The sequence below is a fragment of the Phacochoerus africanus genome, chromosome 9 (genome assembly GCF_016906955.1).
Source record: "Phacochoerus africanus isolate WHEZ1 chromosome 9, ROS_Pafr_v1, whole genome shotgun sequence".
NCBI lineage: Eukaryota > Metazoa > Chordata > Mammalia > Artiodactyla > Suidae > Phacochoerus > Phacochoerus africanus.
Genome location: NC_062552.1, coordinates 126061956 through 126084610, shown reverse-complemented (window position 1 = coordinate 126084610; position 22655 = coordinate 126061956). Strand labels below are relative to the sequence as shown.

The 22655-nt window shown below is 44.1% G+C and overlaps 1 protein-coding gene across 8 annotated transcripts in view; it reads right to left on the bottom strand.

Annotated features, from left to right (window-relative positions):
- The window catches only part of TRAF3 (TNF receptor associated factor 3), a 119652-nt gene that overhangs the window by 33882 nt on the left and 63115 nt on the right, over positions 1-22655 (bottom strand). For all 8 annotated transcript variants that reach the window (XM_047796645.1, XM_047796642.1, XM_047796641.1 and 5 more), the window contains one exon: positions 19174-19299. In XM_047796645.1, the coding sequence (XP_047652601.1) occupies positions 19174-19184 (11 nt within the window). In that variant the 5' untranslated portion in view covers positions 19185-19299. The remainder of the gene's footprint in view (positions 1-19173; positions 19300-22655) is intronic.

The following is a 22655-nucleotide window of genomic DNA, read 5'->3' as shown; positions in this document are numbered from 1 at the left end:
GGGTGACACCACAACTCTGTGAATACGCGAAACCCCACTGAATGGCATGCTGTGGAGGTGTGCATTTTATGGTATGTGGATTACATTTCAACTTAAAGTCTAAAAAAGAGTATTTCAGAATAACTGTTTCAAATGGTTCTGTTTGGGTTCGGTGAATGTGTGACATTCATATAGAGTGTCACATACTTTATGAGACTAGAACTGAAAGTGGGTATGGCTGACGCTGTGGCCAATGCCTGACACACGAAGGGACAGTACATTTCTTCAGGACAACACGTTTGCAAAGAAAACAAGAGACACGGAGGGTCAAGTATAAAGAGCAAGGCACTGCCTGACGGCAACTCCCACTGGTGTTCCGCCGACCGCGCAGATGCCTGGAGACAGCAAGTGCTCATGGAAGAAAACCTGCCTTCTTCTCCTTCATGCAGACTGCGCCGTGCATGCAAACCAAGCCACCGCTTTTCTTCTGTCACCAGCAACGTATCTCGGGCATTCTTCCCTATCAGCATGGAAAGACGCACTGTGCTATTGTGCACAGCTGCACAAGTCCACTGCACGGCTCACCGACATCCACACAACCAGGTCTCTCAGGGACAGTGAGGCCGGTCTTGATAGTATAAACAGTCTGCAGTGAACACTCCTGAACACGTCGCTGGACACTTAGAAGAGCACAGAGCAACAGCACTGCCAGCCTAAGCTGATGTGCATTTTAAGGTATATAATCGCTGCCAAACATCCTTCTAGGAGGGCTGTCCATTGCGTATTCGCTGCGATGGTGCGTAAACTATTTAACATTATTTTGAGGGTAACAACAACCCCTTTCACTCAAGTGCTGATGCTCCTGACTTTGTTTCGACCTCATTCGTGTCCTGGAGACCACTGGTGGCTGTGCCGCCAAGCAAACCTCCGGGGCCTCCCGTGGGTGCCCACCTCCCGTGGAGCTGTCAGTGGGCACAGCCCCAGGACGCTGGGGGGGCACGCCCACGCCCTCCTACACGGGTGGAAGCCCTTCTCTGTGTCAGTGACTCTGCCGAGGTTCACCACACCAGCCTCATTTGCTCTTGATTGACAGCTGGGCACCTACAGTGTACCCAGCTCTGCACCTTGCAGGTCGGGACCAGGGACAGGGGAGAGCATCCCCACCCTGAGGGAGCCCCGTGGGAGTCGTGAGAATGGTGAACACGCCAGGGTCAACGTGCATAACCAGCAGCACAGCAGATGTGAGAGGTTACGAAGAGCTGCCGATCTTTGGTCTTCGAGAGGAAGATATTGCCTCTGTCCTGGGGCAACAGGGCCGGGAAGGGTTGGGGAGGGTTCCTGAGCTGGCCCAAATTAAGGCTTAATCCTGATTCTAGCAGAGGACAAGAAGGGCAGGCAGAAAGAGCACCGTCCGGTGGCTGCAGAGGGGACCAGGGACTGTAGGCTCGGGGGGAGAACCCCGGGTATCTGGGTGGGAAGGCAGGCCTGGGGGTCCCCTTCCCTTGAGGCAGGTCCTTGGGCACAGCTTTTATCCCCTGAGCCTCACTTTTCTTTTCACGTGAAATGCAGACAGCACCCTGACTCTCTGAGCACTATCAGGCATCACTGAGATTTTAGATGCGGGCTCCCACTGCAGACTCTGCAGCACTGCACACACAAGACACCTCCTCCTCCAGCCGAGGCAGGAAGTCTGACAAGGATGGGCTGTTTCCTCATCTTAGACAGTTCAAAGCCTTTTTCAAAAAGCCCCTTCTCAGCCATGAGGCAAGAAAAAAGAAAGAAATGGCATCCAGATTAGAAAGGAAGAAGTAAAACTCTTTCTATTTTCAGATGACATAATTTTGAGTACAGAACATACTAAAGAATCAGCTAAAAACAAGTTAAACTAATAAACTTGGTCAGCAAGGTTGCAAGATACAAGATTAATATATAAGAGCTAGTTTTATTTCTATTACACTAGAGTGAACAATCCAAAAATAAAATTAAGATAACAATCCACTTACAAGAGATTCAAAAAGAATACAATATTTAGGAATACCAAAGGTGGACAAGATGCAGGTTCTGAACATTAGAAACCGCTGTTGAAGACATCACAGAGAAAAGTAAAGGGAAAGCCTGCCCGTGTTTACGGGCTGGAAGACCACCCTGCTGAGATGGCAATATTCACACTGACCCACAGACTCATCTCAATCCCATCGAAATCTGAGCTGTTTGTTTGTGTTTTTGGCCGCAGCTGCAGCAAGCGGAAGTTCCCGGGCCAGGGACAGAACACATGCCACTGCAGTGACAACGCCAGATCCCCAAATACGAGGCCACCATGGAACACCTAGCTGGCTTCTTTTTTTCCTTCTTACAGAAATGAATAAGCTGAATCTAAAACTCATTTGGAAGTACAAGGGACCTGGAATAGACAAAACCATCTTGAAAAGGAAGGCCCAAGGTGGAGGGCTCACACATCCTCATTTAGAAACCTAGTACAAATTAATCGATACTGTGGCGCTGGCAGTGAGGACATGTGGATCAATGAGACAGAAGTGAGAGTCTGGAGATGAAGGCTTACAGTTACGGTCAACTGATTTCTGACGGGGCTGCTGGGAAGGAACAGCACGCACGCAGTCTCAGCCATCCCACCGCAGTTACAGAGACAAGAATGCTCCGTGCTCAGCCCACCTCCTGCAGCCCTGGCAGGCGGTGCTGGTGGCCACCACTCAACAGCTGCCTGGATTCCTACGTCCTTCCCTCCCCGCTGATCAATTCGGCAGAGCTCTGGTAAGAAGGCATTGCTCCATGGAGAACAGACAGGTGGGTTCTAAGACCGCCTTGGCTGGTACCCTTCCCTGCCTTTTGAAAAAAATGGATTAAGCAAGATTTGACACATAAAAGAGATTACGTGCAGTATATTAGCAAGGTAAGAATACAACAACAAGAGCAATGATGCTGGGAACCCAGTCACCACCCACCTGGTGCTCCTCCCTCAGGCCTCCTCCTGCCTCTCTCCAAAAGTCAATGTCATCCTGAACTCTGTCTGTACAGGTCTCTTACAATCATGTATTTTTCTTCCTGAAAAATATACTTCTGCCTGTTTTTAACTTCATAAAAACCGCATACCCCACTCAGTCCTCTGCCATCAGCGTTCCCTGCCCCCACGTCGGCTTTGTGCCATAGATACGCACCACTCATTTTCACTGCTGCATAGCAGTCCACGCTGTACCACTCCCTTGCTTTCTCATCGCGCTGTTTCTGTTTTGCTATTATGGACAGTCTGTTCTGAATCTTCTAGCACATCTGTTCTGGAGCCCTTGAAGAAGCTTCTCTAGGGTATATACTCTAGATCGTGGGATTAGGGTTAAGCAAGCTATGACCTATGGGTCATATCTAGTCAGTAGCCTATTTTTGTTAGGCCCTTGAGTTTAAAATGCTTTTTGGATTTTTTTTAAGAGTTGAACAATTAAATGAAACAAAGGACAACTGTGGCAAGACTGTATGTCACTCACAAAGCATAGACTATTTACCCTTGCCCTTTACAGAAAGAAGCACTTCTGTTAATCCATAGCCTCACCAATACTGGTATCATCAGACATCTAATTTCTGCCAACACAGCAGGTACAATGGTCCCTTCTCTTCCTTACTCTGATAAATAGATTTAGTGTTTTTTTCATAAGTTCATGGGCCACTTGTGTTTTTCCTTCTGCTGAACAAATGCCTGACTGTGTCTCCTTTGCATTTTTTTTTTTGTCTTCTTGCTACTTCTTTGGGCCGCTCCCGCGGCATATGGAGGTTCCCAGGCTAGAGGTTGAACTGGAGCCGTAGCCACTGGCCTACGCCAGAGCCACAGCAACGCGGGATCCGAGCCGCGTCTGCAACCTACACCACAGCTCACGGCAACGCCGGATCGTTAACCCACTGAGCAAGGGCAGGGACCGAACCCGCAACCTCATGGTTCCTAGTCGGATTCTTTAACCATTGCGCCACGACGGGAACTCCCCTCCTTTGCATTTTTAACTGGGTTGCTGTCTTCTAAAGTATTGATGTGTAGGGGTTATGCATACATTCTGACTGCTAATCCTTTGTTAGCTATATGTATATGTCTTCCCCAATTCCCCAGTTGTGGCTTGGCTTTAAATTTATGTATTTTAATGAAAAGACATTTTTAAGTTTAGTAAAGTCAAATGTATCCTTTTAAAGGATAAATCTTTATCTGTATCTTGGCCTTTAAAAAATATTCAGATTAGCTTATGGGTGATGCTGATGAAAAAGGGACAAAATAGAAAGCACCTCTAATTCTCTCACAGAATCATCTTCAAAAGGATATTCTGCTCAAACAAAACTAGCGAATGAGCCATCGATTATGTCAGACTCAGACAGCTCAAGGAAAATACTCTTCCTAAACAAAAGCTTATTTGAGAAAGAAAGGACATGGACACTGAGCAGGGCCAAGTGGATAGGCCCACACCCTCTGTGTCTTCGAGACGGCTGAGGTGGGCCTTCGCTGGCCTGAGGGAAGCAGGAGCTGGACCCCTCAGCAGGTGCCAGTTAGTTCTGATCTGAAGTGTCTAAGAATCACCTGCTCACCTCCTAAAACAACTAGGACAATAGCAATGATGTTTTTAAGTCTTAAAATAAGACAATTACCCACCTCTTGTGCCCTGAGAAAAGAGGAGTTAGGAATTTAAGAAAACCACCACTGGAGGCAAATACTTCATAGTCAGCTGAGAGGGAGACAACAGTGAGCACTGCTGAAGTTGCAGGCAAATGTGATCCATCACCTTAAGACCACACACAAAGTCATGCAGAAGGACAACCAGAGGGCACCTGCTCCAGGTGCCCTCCCACCTGTAACAGGGAGGGTGAGAACCTCAAGATCACCCAGAGACACAAAATTTCCATCTGTAGAGACCAAAGCTTTCAACAGCAACAAGGGAGGACATGGTTTTCACTAGAATGCCTTTATTTTACCTTTCATATTATTTGCCTTTATAAGGCATCTTGACTCCTTTTTGAAATCAAGTGGGATGTGTATAAATTAGGCAAACTCAAAACTGGTCACAATGTTAAAAGGAAACGAGTGAGTGATGTCACTGAAAATGGTTACGTGATGAACTCCAAAAGTCCATCCTTCACTAAAATCACGAAAAAAGCTGGCAAAATCTCTCAGAAACATCTTTGTGGAACTCTAGAAACTAACCAAAAGCTTGCAGCAATCAGTGGAAGCCTTGATCAAGAGAAACCGGCTGAACCTTGGTGAGAACCGGGAGCTCTGTGGCATCTTACCTTAGGTTCATCCTGTTCCCTGAGAGGCAGTGCCCAGAAGCCAAAGGCTTGCAGTCCCAGTACAGGCACTTGGTGGGGGCTGGGGGTGGGGGTGGGTGGAGCGGAACAGGCCTCATCTGCAAGGAATCTCAGGATCTGGTGGCTTCCTAGAAGACCATTCCAATGGCTGCCTTGACCTCACAAACTCTGGACTCTCCTGTGCTGAGGCTGCTACAGGTGGTGGTGGTGGGCTACATGCTGAAAACATTTACAGGCAAATGTATTAGGTGTTCCTGCCGAGGGCAAACTAACCAACTGGCTGACGGGAAATGCTGGGGAGTAAGGGCTGTGCAAAGCTCCCACATGTTCCTGGGATTCTAGAAGGCCATGCGAATACCCAGGGCCAGGTGCACACTCAGGAAAGGCCTGAGAAGACCCTAAGCTCTCACCTCTGGCTGACCTTCAGGTTCAGCACAAGCAGGAAGTGAACACTAAGGCAAGGTTGTCAACTGCCTGGCCGAGGTTTGAAAACACACTCACACAGACCTCATCTGAAGAGACAGACCTGGAGATAATTTTGGTTCCAGTACTTAAGGAAATCTCTGCACAACCATTAGCTGACTACACTGATGCAACAGACTTCAGTGACCGTATATGCTGAAGAATAAGGATTTACAAAATTAGCTCAAAAAAGTCATTATGCAAACAACAACTCTAACAAGCAGCGCAAATCCTAAGGAGAGGGGAGAATCTCATTTCCAGATTTGCCACATTGTAATATTCAAAATGTCCATTTTCAACACACAAAAAAATTACAAGGCAGGCAAAGAAATAAGGATGTATGGCCCACACACAGGAGAAAAAAGCAAATACTAGAAACAGTCTAGGAGGAAACCCAGACATTAGATACAAAGAGTCTGAATCATCAGACTTTTTTACATAAGTTCAAAGCGGTAAAGGAAACCAAGTCCAAAGAAGTAAGAGAAGGGAGTTCCCGTCATAGTGCAGTGGTAACGAATCTGACTAGTATCCGTGAGGATGCGGGTTGGATCTCTGGCCTCACTCAGTGGGTTAAGGATCTGGTGTTGCCGTGAACTGTGCTGTAGGTCACAGATGTAGCTCGGATCTGGCATTGCGGTGGCTGTGGTATATGCTGGCGACTGTAGCTCCAATTCGACCCTTAGCCTGGGAACTTCCATATGCTGTGAGTGTGGCCCTAAAAAGCCAAAAAATAAAAAAAAATTTTAAAAATTAAAATGTGTTTGCTAAAAAAGAAGAAATAAAAGAAACCATTAGAATAATCTCTCATGAAATAGAAAATATGAACAAAGAAAAAACTTTAAAAGGAACTAGGAGTTCCTGCTGTGGTGCAGTGGGTTAAGAATCCAACTGCAGGAGTTCCCATCGTGGCGCAGTGGTTGACAAATCTGACTAGGAACCATGAGGTTGCGGGTTCAATCCCTGCCCTTGCTCAGTGGGTTGACGATCCGGTGTTGCCGTGAGCTGTGGTGTAGGTTGCAGATGCGGCTCGGATCCCACATTGTTGTGGCTCTGGCGTAGGCTGGCAGCTACAGCTCCGATTAGACCCCTAGCCTGGGAAATTCCATATGCCGCGGGAGCAGCCCAAGAAATGGCAAAAAGACAAAAAAAAAAAAAAAGAATCCAACTGCAGCGGCTCAGGTCACTGCTGAGTCACAGATTTGATCCCTGATCCAGAGTTGCTGCAGCTGTGGTGTAAGTAAGCAACTGCAGCTTGAATTCAATTCCTGGCCCAGAAACTTCCATATGCTGCAAGTACAGCCATTAAAAAATAAAAGGAATAAAATAGAGATTCTGGAGTTGAAAAACCACAGTAACATGAAAAATTCAATAAAGGGACTCAAGAGCAGAACTGAGCAAGAAGAAGAAAGAATTAGAGAACCTGAAGACGGGACAATTGAGTTTATCCAGTCTAAGTAACAGAGGGAAAAAAGAAGAAGAAGAAAAAAAAATGAACGGCACTTCAAAGACTTGTGGGGTACCACCAATTATACTAACATATACATTATGGGCATGCCAGAAAGGATAGGAGGGAGAGAAAAATGTGGGAAGAATACTTTAAAAGATAACAAAGAAAAATTTTCCATATTTGATGAAAAATATTAACCTGCACTACAGGAAGCTCAGAAAACTCCAAGTAGGATAAACTCAAAGAGATCCACACTAATATACGAACTGAATTGCTGAAAGACAAAAAGAGAATTTTGAAAGCAGCAAGAGAAGTAACTCCTTTCAGAAAAGGATTTCTTCAATAAGATTAACAGTTGATAGCTCATCAGAAACCATGAAGGACAATGGGATGACATATTCAAAGGGCTGAAAGAAAAAGATATCAATTAATACTCCTGGAGTTCCCGTCATGGCTCAGTGGTTAATCAATCTGACTAGGAACCATGAGGTTGCGGGTTCGACCCCTGGCCTTGCTCAGTGGGTTAAGGATCTGGCGTTGCCATGGTGTAGGTCACAGATGCGGCTCGGATCCTGTGTTGCTATGGCTGTGGCATAGGCCAGCAGCTATAGCTCCGATTTGACCCCTAGCCTGGGAACCTCCATATGCCAAGGGAGCAGCCCAAGAAATGGCAAAAAGACAAAAAAAAAAAAAAAAGACTCCTACATCTGGAGTTCCCACTGTGGTGCAGCAGGTTAAGGATTCAGCATTGCTGCATATCTGGATACAGCTGAGATATGATCCTTGGCTCAGAAACTTCCATATGCCACAGGTGTGCCCCCCCAAAGAATCTTATATCCAACAAAACTATGTTTCAAAAATGAAGGAGACTCTCAACAAAATACTGAAAACTAATCCAAAAGCACATTAAATGAACTATACATCACGACCAAGTGGGATTTATCCCAGTACAGCAAGGGTGGCTCAATATAAGAAAATCAATGTACTATATACCACATTAATAGAACAAGGGGGAAAAAAAAACGCATGATCATCTCAACTGATGTAGAAAAAGCATTTGACAAAATCAAACACCCCTTCATTATAAAAACTCTTAGAAAACTGGGAATAATAGGGGACTTCCTTGACATGATAAAGGAGATCTATAAAAAAACTCACATTTAATGGTGAAAGCTTTCACACTAAGGTCAGGAAGAAGGGAAGGATGCATGCCTTAACCACTGCTATTCAATATTATACTGGAAGTTCTAGCCAGAGCAATTAGGCAAGAAAAATAAATAAAAGACATCCCAATGAGAAAGAAAGAAGTAAAATTATCTCTATTCACAAATGATATGATCCTATACATAGGAGATCCCAAAGAATTCATAGGAAAAGCAACTAGAACTAATAAACGCAGCAAAGTTGCAAGGTAAAAAGACCAACAAAGAAATATCAGTTGTGTTTCTATACACCAGTAATAAATAATCTGAAAAATAAATTCAAAGAGCAATTCCATGAGTTTGGAGCTTTTGAGCACAAGCGACTCACTTTCCTTGTTTGGCCCTGGGAAGGAAAGGAGGGAGGGAGAGAAAGAAAGGGAAGAAAAGGAAGGAAGAAAGAAAAGAAAAGCAATTCCATTTATCATAGCATCCAAAAGAATAGATTACCTAGGAATAAATTTAACCAACAAGGTAAAAGATTTGTTCACTCAAAATAGCAACAACTGCTAAAAGAAATTAAAGAAGACACTATTAAATTAAGCAAGATAATTGTTCTGAAACAGATCTATGTACATGGATTGGAAGACAATATTATTATGATGGCAATACTACTTGCGATGGTTGATTTTATGTGCCAATTTGTCTGGGTTTCAAGGTGCCTAGACATTTGGTCAAATGTTATTCTAGGTGTTTCTTTTTTTTTTTCTTTTTTCTTTTTCTTTTCTTTCTTTTTTTTTGTTTTTTGTTTTTTGTTTTTGTCTTTTTAGGGCTGCACCCGTGGTATTTGGAGGTTCCCAGGCTAGGGGTCCAATTGGAGCTGTAGCTTCTGGCCTACACCACAGCCACAGCAATGCTGGATCTGAGCTGCATCTGTGACCTACACCACAGCTCATGGCAACACCAGATCCTTAACCCACTGAGCGAGGCCAAGGACTGAACCTGTGTCCTCATGAATGCTAGTCAGATTTGTTTCTGCTGAGTCATGATGGGACTCCATATTCTAGGTTTCTGCAAGGGTGTTAGATGAGATTAACAATTAAAACAATTAAATTGGTAGATGGAGTAAAGGAGATGGCCCTCCCCAGTGTGGGTGGGCCTCACTGAATCAGTCAAGGACCTGAACAGAACAAAAGGGCTAATCCTCTCCCAAGTAAGAAGGATTTTTTCTGCCTGTCTTTAAACTGAGACGTTGTTTTTTTCCCTCCCTTCAAAGTAAAACTGAAACATCACCTTTTCTGGATCTTGAGCCTGCCAGCTTTTGGATAGGAACTATACCACTGGCTCTCCTGGTTTCAGGCCTTCAGACTCAGGCTAGAAGTAAGCCACTGGTTCTCGAGATCTTGGGACTTTCCTGCCTCCATAATTGTGTGGGACCCATTCTTTATAATAAATGTATCTTCACACACACACACGCATGCACACACACACACACACATATGCACACACCCCTCTCACTGAGTCTCTTTCCTTGGAGGACCCTAACTTACTACCCAAAGCAACCTACAGATTCAATGCAATCCCTATCAAAATTCCAGTGGCCTTTCTTTTACAGAAATGAAAAATCTGATTCTCTAATTCACATGGAATTGCAAAAAAAAAAAAAAAAAAAGGAGCCCAATGAGCCAGAACAGTATTGAAAAAGAAAAACAAAGTTGGAAGACTCACACTTCTCAAACTTACTATTTCAAAATTTCCTATAAGATGGCATTAATAAAAATAGTGTAATATTGGCATAAGGATAGACACATAGACCAATGGAACAGAACTGAAAGTCCAGAAATAAACCCAAATATATATGGCCAAATGATTTTTGACAAGGCAGCCAAAATCATTTAGTTGAAAAAAAAATAGTCTCTGAAACAACTGGGTGACTGAAGAGAAGATCTGGACCCCTACCTCACTCCATACACGCAAACTAACTCAAATGGATGAACAACTAAAATATAAGAGGTGACACTATAACACTCTCAGAAGAAAACATGGGGTAAATTTTCATGACCTTGAATTGGCAAAGGATTCTTAAATATGACAGCAAAAGCACAAGCAACAAAGAAAAAATTTTGGCCTCACCAAATTTGAAAACTTTTGTACATAGAAGAACACTGTCCAGAATGCAAAAAGACAACAATAAAATGGGAGAAAATATCTGCAAACCGCCTCTCTGATAAGGGTTTTAGGGTCCAGAATATACAAAGAACTCTTACACAAAGACAAACAATTCAATTAAAAATGGGCAAAGGGGAGTTCCTTAACCCACTGCTGGTTATAGGATCCAGCATTGCCTCTGTAGCAGGTCTGGTCTGTGGATTAAGGATCCAGTGCTGCCACAGCTGTGGTGTAGGTCGAAGCTGTGTGGCTCAGATTCGATCCCTGGCCTGGGAACTTCCATATGCCATGGGTGTGGCAAAATAAAAATAAAAAATAAAAATGGGCAAAGGATTTGAATAAACATTTCTCCAAGGAAAGCACAGAAGTAGCCAACAAGCACAGGAAAAGATGTCCAACATCATCAGTTGCTAGGGAAACACAAATCAACCTGCATGGTTACACTTCATCCCACCAGGACGGCTCTGATTTTTTCTTTAAGGTAAGGTAACAAGTATTGGTGAAGATGTGGAGAAACTGGAACCCTCCTATATATATGGCTGCTGGGAACCAAATGGTTCAGCTTTTGTGGAAAACATCTTGGCAATTCCTCAAAAAGTTAAACACAGATACCATAGGACCCAGAATTCCACTGCCAGGTATACCCCCCAAAGATCTGAAAACAGGTACTCAAACCAACATATGTACAGATATGTTCATAGTAGCACCACTCACAATGCTCAAAAGGCAGAAACAGCCCACGTGAAAAGACAAATAGAATGTGGGGTAAGTATCATTCAGCCATAAAAAGAGGTAATGATACAGGCTGTAATGTGGATGAACCTGGAAAACATTACGCCAAGTGCAAGACGTCAAAAACAGAAGGTCACATACTGAGATTCCATTTATATGAAATATACAGAATCGGGAGATCTGTGGAGACGAGAGCAGATCGGTGGCTGCCCAGGAGATGACGAGAAGGATAAGGGGGATTACTTGCATAATGGGTATGGGGTTTCCTTTTGAGGTAATGAGAGTGTTTTGAACCATACAGAGGTTGTGGGTACACAACACAGTGAATATACTACACGCCACTGGGTTGCTCATGTTAAAATGGTTAGGAGTTCCTGCAGTGGCACAGTGTGTTAAGAATGAGACTACAGGAGTTCCCGTTGTGGCACAGCGGAAATGAATCTGATGAGGTAGGAACCACGAGGTTGTGGGTTCGATCCCTGGCCTTGTTCAGTGGGTTAAGGATCCGACATTGCCGTGAGCTGTGGTGTAGGTTGCAGATGTGGCTCGGATCCCGTGTTGCTGTGGCTGTGGCATAGGCCAGCGGCTACAGCTCCTATTAGACCCCTGGCTTGGTAACCTCCATATGTTTCAGGTGCAGCTGTTAAAAAAAAAAAAAAAAAAAAGAGAATGAGACTATAGTGGCTCAGGTCTCTGTGGAGGCACGGGCTTGATCCCTGGCCTGGTGCAGTGGGTTAAAAGGACCCAGTGTAGGTCACAGCTGTGGCTCAGTTTCAATCCCGGGCCCATGAACTTTCATGTGCCCAAGGTGCAGCCATGCAAAATGAAATGAAATAAAATGGTTACTTATGTTGTGTCAATTTCATGTCAATTTTTTAAAAATTACCATTAAGAAAAGGACCATCATGAGATACTACACAGCCGTTACATGGCTATAAACTAAAAAATGGAAAACTCACAAGTGTTGGTGAGGATATGGAGAAACCGGAACACTCGTACGTTGCTGAACATAAAATGGTTCACCCTCGGTAGGAAACAATTTGGTACTTTCCTCAAAAGTTAAAAGACTCAGTTATCGGAGGTCCTGCTGTGGCGCAGCGGTTCATGAACCCGACAAGGAACCATGAGGTTGCGGGTTCCATCCCTGGCCTCGCTCAGTGGGTTAAGGATCCGGCGTTGCCGTGAGCTGTGGTGTAGGTCACAGGTGCGGCTTGGATTCCGAGTTGCTGTGGCTCTGGCATAGGCTGGCGGGTACAGTTCCGATTAGACCTCTAGCCTGAGAACCTCCATATGCCGCGGGTGCAGCCTTAGAAAAGACAAAAAAAAAAAAAAAAAGGACTCAGTTATCGTATGACTCAGCAATTCTACTTGTGTGTATACCCAAGAGAAGCAAAAACATGTGTTTACACAAGGACTTGTACATGAATGTTCATGGCAGCAATATTCATAACAGACAAAAATATTAAAAGTCCAAATGTCCATCAACAGATAACTGCATAAACAAAATGCGCATACCTCCACACAGAATGTACTATGGTTAAACAAGCATAAGAAAATGAAGAACTGGGGAGTTCCCTGGCTCAGCAGTTAAGAACCTGACTAGGATCCGTGCGGGTGCAGGTTCGATCCCTGGCTTCACTCAGCGTGTTGGGGATCCGGCGTTGCCATGATCGGGGCATAGGTCACAGATGCAGCTTGGATCTGGTGTGGCTGTGGCTGTGGTGTAGGCCGGTAGCTGTAGCTCCAGTTTGACCCCTAGCCTGGGAACTTCCATATGTTGCAGGTATGGCCCTAAAAAGCCAAACTAAAATAAAATAAAGTAACTGACATAACTGATGTATGTCAGTTACAACATGAATGACCCTTGAAAACCTCATGCTAAGTAACAGCAGTCAGAAACAAAAAGTCACACATTACAGGATTCCATTTACATGAAATGTCCAGAACAAGCAGATATAGAGACAGAAAATAAATTAGTGGTTGTTAAGAGCTGAGGCGAGGGGAGAATAACAGAGAGGGACCACAGGGGGTTCCTTTTTGGGATGACGACAATGTTCCAGAATTAGACAGTGGTGAAGGCTTTATAACATCGTGAATATACAAAAATCACTGAACTGTACATTGTGAATGGCTTAACTGACAAATTCTTTTCATAATAAAAATTTATCAAGTGTTGAAAAAATTTAATGAAGCTTCTTAATCATTAGATACCCCATCTCTCTCTTCATCACACACAGCCTGATAACCACTTCTCACCAACGCCAGCAAAAAAATAATAATAGGGAATTCTCTTGCGGCACAGTAAGTTAAGGACCTGGCATTGTCATTGCAGTGGCTCAGACTGCTGCTGTGGTGCAGGTTTGATCCCTGGCCCAGAACTTCCACAGGCCGCAGGTGTAGCCCATAATAATATAATAATAATAATAGTAGTAGTAACAACAACAACAACAAATAGCAGCAAATTTGAACCTGATGTAATACATTCTGTTCACGTCACAGACGTGGCAGTAAATAAGCAAAGTCACATCTTTGGAAGCTTCTGAAATGCGGGATTATGGAAACCTTTGACTCGACTTCTCGATTTAAATATAAATACCTTTATTTCACTTATTTATATGTGGGTATAAAAATAGTTAAATTCAGAGTTCCCATCGTGGCTCAGCGGAAATGAATCTGACTAGCATCCATGAGGATGTAGGTTCGATCCCTGGCCTCACTCAGTGGGTTAGGATCTGGCGTTGCTGTGGCTGTGGTGCAGGCCGCAGAGGCAGCTCGGATCTGGCGTTGCTGTGGCTGTGGTGTAGGCCAGCAACTGTAGCTCTGATTTGACTCCTAGTCTGGGAACCTCCCTATGCCGTGGGTGCAGTCCTAAAAAAAAAAAAAAAAAAAAAAGACAAAAAAAAAGTTAAATTCTACCTTAATACTAAAGTTCAGATGTGATAATTACAGGTTAATGAAATTCTATAATATTTATGATAACCATTGTGCTGATGAAGAAAAATTATGTAAACTCAGTGAAATGCTTTAAAGAGACTGTGGAGGAGGCCGCTTTTAGGTGCCTATGGACTCACGTGTAACAGCTGGATCTGGAGAAGCAGCGTGGAAATATGACACCCACAGGTGGACACGTGCCTCGTGTGACCCCCTGGGCCGTGCGGGCGAGGGGAACCTCAGGCTGCGGCCAACACCTCACCTTCCCGTCCACATTCCAGCATCAACTTGGCAAGATGCTTCCACCCACATGAAAAAAAGTGTCCTGCTGAGCAGTACCAACAGACACATTGGGCAAAGCAATTGCAGAGGAAGCTACAGCAAAGGGACGGACGGGGCAGGAAAGGGCAGCCGAGTCAGTGTGCTCCCAGGAGCTGGGTGCAGGCAAGACCAGAGCCCCGGAAGCAGCCGCCTCGGAGCGGGGGTCCCAGGCCTGCAACGACGACCAGGGCCTGCCACAGCGCCGAGGGTCCTACTGCTCTGATCTGCAGCTTCCAAGGGAGTAGAATTATTACCGTATTATTATCTTATTTACTGCTTGCCTCATGTTTAGGTATGAATTTACTGTACATTGAGGCTGTATTTTCACTCAAATGAAAACAGTCTCTATTTAAGAAATTTGTTTCATGAATGTTTCCGGTCAGTGACTCAGGAAGCCCTTCTCTAAGAGCTGAGCCATGTCTGTGCTTAGACATCCAGCAGGGCTGGACTGGATTCCTTTCACTTTCCTCTGTGCCTCCTTTGCCCTAATGATTTCTGTTATGTCCCTACTTCTGCGATTTACGTTGAGCTGCATGTTACTTGGAGATTAAAAACTGGAAACAAAAGTGCATCTGCTGACAAAAGGGTGTTCCGAGAACTGGAAAGCCCGGGGAAAACCAAAAAAGGAAGCATGGGATAAACAAAGAAAATGGCTCCTGCCAGCAAGAAAGTACCAAACACAACACTGATGCAGAAAAACAAGATCAACACCACGCCCGGCAGAGGAACGAAAAACACCATCCAAGCGATGCCGCTAACAGCAGGAGCAAACCAGACAGAGTGTGGGCCCTGTTGATAAAAATGTGCTCTGGCAACCTGTATTTATACAGACACTTCTGCACTGACTCTTGGCACGATGCCTCATGCCAAATGCACTGCAGAGGGAGAGGGCCTGTGGCTGATGTGCCGGGAAAGCAAAGGCAAGAGGAGGCCAGATCTGCATCCAAACAAATAGGCAGATCGTACTCACACAGGAAAAGCCCCATGAAGGAGAGAGCAAAAGGGAGAGAGACCGAGTGACACAGGCATACAGCTGGAAAAGAACCTGATTAAACCAAAATATAAAACTTGGTCTTAAATCCTTGAGGAAAACAATAGCTATCTGAGGCCCAGCACTGCCAATATCCCTTGGTGCATATGATGTAGGATTTTTAGAAGAGAATTCATTCAACTTGGCCTATGTACAAAAATGCAGCGCGTCTCCTGGCCCAGGGCCAGGGCCCCGCCATCTGGACAGGAAGGAGGCGGAAAGCTCGGGGCTCAGTCCACCTGACATGGAGCTAAGAGGGGGCAGCAGGTGGATGCTGCCCTGAGGCCAAGCCTGGCCTCGAGAGGGGCTGCAGGTTGTGTGATAAGGTACCTTCTCCTGGAGCATCGACTCTCCTGGGAAAGATGAGTGAAAAGCATAAAACATGGCCATATTTAGGAGTGGGCTGCCATATTTAAGTCACTTTCAGAATACAGCATGGGACTTGGAAAACCAGCGGCTCTCATCTCTGTGCCCCTTCCCCATCTCCTTGGCAGACTCTAGAGGTGGGAGCTGCTCAGGTGCCAACTCAGACACCTTCTTTCTCCTCCACATACTCCTGCGGGGGACCACCGTGCCCTCCCAAGGCCTTACCCATCAGACCTGCACCAACAAGACCCAGCTCTGAGCCCCACTCTCACTGAGCTTCCAGACAGCCCAGCTCCATGTGTCACCCTGCGCTGCAGCCTCATAGCCAACGCAGCCAATGCAGCCAAGACGGAATCTGTCTGTCGTCAGTGTTTCCCATTCCTGTTCAGCACACCCCTGCCTGCTCAGTAACAACCTGCTCCCACCCCAGGGAGACACTCCCGCCCGGCCAGTTGCCCAAGGCAGAGCTGCCCCTGCCTCCCCGCCTGACACCCAGTCACTACTCAAAACCATGATTCCACCACCTCCAGCCTAACTCTCCCGACCACACCGCATCGCTGCTCAGAGGGGCTCATTCTGTTCCTCAGGTTCAGTTTACTCACCCACAGTCTCTTCCAGCTAAAACAACCTATCTTGAGCTTCTAGTCCCAGCCCCTCACTTTACACACAGGAAAAACCAGCCAAGACAGGAGATGGAATTGCAAAGTCCCCAAACTACTGAGAAATCTTCAGCTGGATAAAGAGCAAAACTGATGACATTTATGTGCAGGAGAGACATACTGTTGATTAATGCCAACGTGTTTGCTCTTGTTTTTTTTAAGGGCCGTACCTACAGCATATGGAAGTTCCCAGGCTGGGGGTTGAATCAGAGCTGTAGCCACCAGCTATGTTAGCCACAGCAACACTGTGACCTACACCACAGCTCACAGCAACATCGTATCCTTAACCCACTGAGAAAGGACAGGAATCGAACTTGTGTCCTGATGGATGCTAGTCAGATTTGTTTCCACTGAGCCACAATGGGAACTCCTAAAATTTATTTAAAAAAAAAAAAAAGTCTTTCCTATAATATAGCCAACATGATGGAATACATACAGCTGTAAAAAAAGAAAGAAAGAAAAAGAAAAAAAGGATGAGGAGGCTCTTTCTATACTGCTATGGTGAGAGCACTTGATGTGCTGTTAAATTAAAAGCAGCGTGGAGAAAAGCTTGTACTGTATACTGCCATTTCCTAAGAAAGACAGCTGTGCATATGAACATGCACACACACACAGAGCTACCTCTACTAAAAACACAAAGAGAAGTCAAAATCTAAAAACACGCTACCTGTAGAGGAGGAAAAAAACAGGGTATAAAGGTCAGGATGAGAGTTAGATTGCTGAAAATGCTTCACCTTGACATGCAACCATGGAAATAGTTTTTATAAATGTCCAGCACAAAATTTACAAAGACGTTATCCCTTCAAATAAAAATGAGACAAATGGATCTGCGTAACAGGTTGGTGGCACACTCTGGAACTGGTTCAAGTGACTTTAATGTGGCAGAAGCTCCCTAGGGATAGGACCTAAGGACAAAAAGACCTGCAGGAAACTGTAAAACAGTTTTCAGTAATCATATACTGGTTGATAATATACTGGTATTATTACTCTCAAACTACCATGTATATTTTGTAGGTTAAAACAAGTTAGTAATGTTGAGACTATGTTGTCAGGATTTTCAGCATAAAAGACAAGACATATCAATATAAAATCAAAGAAGTGAAAACCGTACAATTCTAGATTTGAAACAAAAACATCAGTCTGAACTCACGATTAAAAAGTGCATGTCCTAGCTATCCACAAAACAAGTGTAGAACCACCACCAGCCCTGTAGCAATAAGCATCGCCAGTGCCCAGACTGTGGTCCCAAGATACCATTTTCTACAAACAGGAACCAGAGCTGAGGAGAGAAACAGCCAACTCCAGGTCTGGAGCGAAAAAGTACAAAATGAATCTGAAACATCCCACCGTTTCAGGAAGGAAGGAAAACTCGTCAAAGGACAGGTCAGCCTAAAGAGCCTCCACTGGCCAAAGGGGCACAATTTTCGCATCTGTAAGAATAATAACTGCAACATATTAAAACATATCACCTAGATTTAAATTCCTGAGTTTACACTGGTACTTAAAACAATTTCTGGTCACTCTTGGAGTGGCTATCAAACCATCTCATTATTTGGAGAACCCATAAAGAGAAACCTTCCCATACGATCCGCCCCTTGGGTAACCAAATAGTTAATGAGAGTATTTCAGTAAATCAAGGCGGAGTAAATGGTAAACCGCTTGACATCATCGTTAACCCTGATGACTGGGTCCAGGAAGTGGGCATCCCTGGTAGCAGAGCAGGCGTGTGCCTTCTGGGGAGGGCACGTCCCAGCCCTCCGAGCGTGTGTGCTCAAAGCCTGAGTGGATGGAGCCTCCAGACCCACCTTCCACCTCACTTGGGACGTACAGAGAACACATTCCATAGAAACAGCACAGGTCAAAACAGGGAAACCTCAGACTCCAGAACAAGCAGCCTGGATTTTCCAACAAAGACCACGCCCGGAAGACAAGGGATAGGGAGGAGCAATCCACTGATTAATAGAAACCCAAGAGGCAGATCAGCTAAATGCATCGGTTTGGACTCTGCTTCAAACCAACCTAAAAAATTGAGACTACTGGGGAAATTGAATGGTACTGTGATTATGAATAAAATTTTAAATAGCAGTTTCCTTGATACTTAAGAATTTATCAAAAATAGCTATGTATTAAATCTTACTTTGGATGCAAACATTTCAAACTCACTTCATATTCATTTTAATGTTCTAACAAAGAGTTCTTAGTTTCAAGTATAAATGCCACTCAATCACACATCAGAGATTATAAACATAGGGTATTTTGTTTCCTTCAAACTCCAAGAGCAAGCAGTTCAGCATCCAAAGATGCAGTCCTCAACTGAGGCAGGCAGGTCTCCACCCTCAGCCGCTAGTACCTTTACTGCAATGGGCACCCCCCCAGGGAGGGTGGGCCTCAGAGCCTTCAGAGGGCGGGCAGAGGTGATGCCATCACCCTTGGTTTTCAAACACAATGAAGGTAGAGAGTTTATTATTCTCCAAAGTGCAGTGCCATGTTACAGAAGGAAACTGTTACCTGTACAGAAGGAAACTGCTGAAGCCGAGCGCGAGTAAGTCTGGGGTGTTTCCGACTTTCATCACTTTACTGTCATGCAAAGCAAACAAATAACAGCGGAAGAAAGAAATCTACACAACTTAAAAATTTCCAGGGACGTACCTGTGTGTCATGTGCTGTAAGAAGGTATATCCAAGCTTGATCACGGAGGGAGAGACTTCAGTAAAGAAAAAAGCAAAGCTGTGTCAACCTTATCCTTCCTCAGATGACGCAGTGGAGTCCCTCAGCCTAGGAAGTCAGAACAATACTTGGTTAACTTGCATGTGGAAAACGAATTTTAAAGCTTTTAAAAACAGAATATTAAAACGGAAATTTCTGAAAAATGGTATAGTAAGAAGTTTAAGGGAAAACACTTTTAACAAGTCTGTATAAACACGTGGACTTTAAAACTTTGGACTTTCTGCATTTTTTGAGCGGAACATAAATTACAGTCCAGATAATTTCAGATGACTTTCATTTTATGGTTTTTTTTTTTTTCATTTTCAAAGGTTTTATTGAAGAATAGTTGATTTACAAGGTTGTGATAATAGATTACTTTTATTTTAAAATTACTTTTAACATGAATATCATATATATAGAAAAGCAAACATGTATGTACATTTTATAAGGCTATTATACAAACAGCAGTCCAAGTACCATCCACCAAGGCACTGTTGGAACCCTCAGAAGATCTGGGTGCCTCTCTCTGGTCCTAAGCCCTTTACTCCCCCTGTAAGTAACAATTACCCCAACTTAAAAAAATAATACTGCTAATTATTTCCTTGCTTTTCTTTAGATTTATCACCTAGGCGTGGTAGCCCTAACTGAAAGTTTATTCTTGCCATCTCCTGAATTTCATGTAGACGCAATCATGGAGTGTGCATTCTTTCATCCTGCTCTGCTTGTGCTCCATTGCTGCTGCTGGCCCTTATTGCGGGTAAGAGTCCACTGTGTTAACACACCACAGTTTACTTGTCCGCCCCTGTCCCCTGGGCAGTTTCTGCCCTGGAGCATCTTCAGGCACTGCTATCTTACCCACAGGCATGTACCCATCTCGTGCAGACGCCTCAAGTGTGTCTAGGTTCCGGGGTAAGTGCATATTCAACCACTTCCCAAAGCAGTTGTAACAATTTATACTCCCACCAGAAGGGGATGAGAGTTTGTTGCTCAACTTTTTCAAGATTCCTCAGGCTTTTAAATTCCTGCTAATGAATGGTTATGCAATGGTATCCTAATGGTAGGATAAAGAATGGTATTCTTTATTATGTAGAATTTTATCATTATTTTGAAAAAAACTCATGAAATCTTACATCTGACACTTGCCACAATGGAGGTTTAATTTTGTGACCGAGCATTTGCGTTCCCTTTGCCACGGTTATAGCACTCCAATTTCTCACAGGGAGTAACCCCTCAATCTCAGCCCACCAGCTTCCAGAGACACGGGTTCCAACCCCCAGGCCCAAGGGGATGGGTGTCAGTGGGGCCTGGCCAGTAAAAGCATCCTATTCCCGGCCAGAGTTGGTTCACCTTGTAAGCACGAAACCTAAGGCAAAATGAATGAAGCCTTCGTCCTCCGGAATTTAAGGAGCTCTTATTTCCCAAAAAATATGAACATGAGCCCATAGAAGCAAACGGACCTATCTGCAGCCAGCCCTACGTAAGGCTTCTCCATAAATTCATTCATTCATCCATTCATTCTGGCCACCCCACAGCATGTGGAGTCCCCAGGCCAGAGATGGAATCTGAGCCAGAGTTGGGAAGTACACCACAGCTTCAGCAACACTGGATCCTTAACCCACTGCACTGAGCTAGGGATCAAACCCACGTCCTTGCTGCAGAGACACTGTCGATCCTGGATCCTGTTTGCGCCACAGGCTACAGCGGGAACTACCTGAGGCTTTTTAATTAGGTGATCAATAAATCCCCTGTAGCTTGTAACAGCTGAAGTCCAGTTACCTCAGAAAGAGCCCTCACTGATACAATCACCTATCATTAAGCAGTTTTTTTTTTCTGGTCTTTTGTCTTTTGTTGTTGTTGTTGTTGTTGTTGCTATTTCTTGGGCCGCTCCCACGGCATGTGGAGGTTCCCAGGCTAGGGGTCCAATCAGAGCTGTAGCCACCAGCCTACGCCAGAGCCTCAGCAACGTGGGATCCGAGCCGAGTCTGCAACCTACACCACAGCTCACAGCAACGCCGGATCGTTAACCCACTGAGCAAGGGCAGGGACCAAACCCGCACCCTCATGGTTCCTAGTCAGATTCGTTAACCACTGCACCACGACGGGAACTCCCATTAAGCAGTTTTAGTCTACTCAGTAAGCCACACAGGTCAGTTAAGGTAATATAGGACAATGCATCTACATACACACACAGCCCCAATGTTTTTCCATTTACATTTTGTAAATCAAAGAGTTTATCACCCAAACTTGGACTACAGTTCTTGCCAAATGGCAAGTTAAATAACTCTGAATGCTGCTTTGGCAAGAGAAATGAAAAAATCAATAGTTGTAATTTATTTGTCCTTGTTTGCTCTAAACACTTCACTAATTATACTATATCCCTATTGGGCTTCAGTAACAAGTTATGATAACCTCATAAAATAAATTAGGCAGTGTTCCCTGGTTTATTCTGAGGAAGTATTTGGGTAAGACTGGAATTAATTCTTCCTTGAAAGTCTGCTGGAATTTAACAACAAAGCCATCTGTGCCTAAAAATTTTTAATTACTGATTCTATTTTTTTGGGGGGGGGTTTATAGAACTAGTGAAGTTTTCCACTTTTTTTGCAGCTACTTTTAGAAGGTTACATTTTTATTTTATTTATTTATATATTTATTTATTTAGTCTTTTCTAGGGCAGCGTCCTCGGCATAGGGAAGTTCCCAGGCTAGGGGTTGAATCGGAGTTGTAGCCACCGACCTACACCACGGCCACAGAAACGCAGGATCCGAGCTGCATCTGCGACCTACACCAGAGCTCACGGCAACACCGGATCATTAACCCACTGAGCAGGGCCAGGGATTGAACCTACAACCTCATGGTTCCTAGTCCGATTTGTTAACCACTGTGCCATGACGGGAACTCCAAGAAAAGTTACATTTTTAAAGAAATTTATTTCATCTAAAGTTTTAAATTTACTGACGATGCTATTTCTAATAAATAATCATACTTTATGATTTTTAAATAGTCTATAGAATTCAAAGTAGTTTCTCTTTTCCTTTCTTTTCATTGACTCCGCCTCTTTTGTTTCCCTTGCCAGTCTCACCAGAGGTCTGTCAATTCTACTAGACTATTCAAAGAACCAATTTCTGGCTTTGCTGATCTTTTCTACTATAATATTTGCATTTGCATAATTCTGCTCTTATTTTTATTACATTCTTCCTTTGGGTTTTTTTTTTGCTATTCTTTTTCTAATGTTTAATTAGAATGATTCTTAGGCTACTAATTTTCAGCTTTCTACTTTTTTAAAGCTATACATGTCCCTCCATGAACAGCTTTGGCTACATTCTCTAAGTATGAAGTATTTTCATTTTCATCCAGTTAATAATTTTCTAACTAGTAATTTTTTCCATTATGTCATCAACTTAGAATATTTTAAAAATATTCCTTGG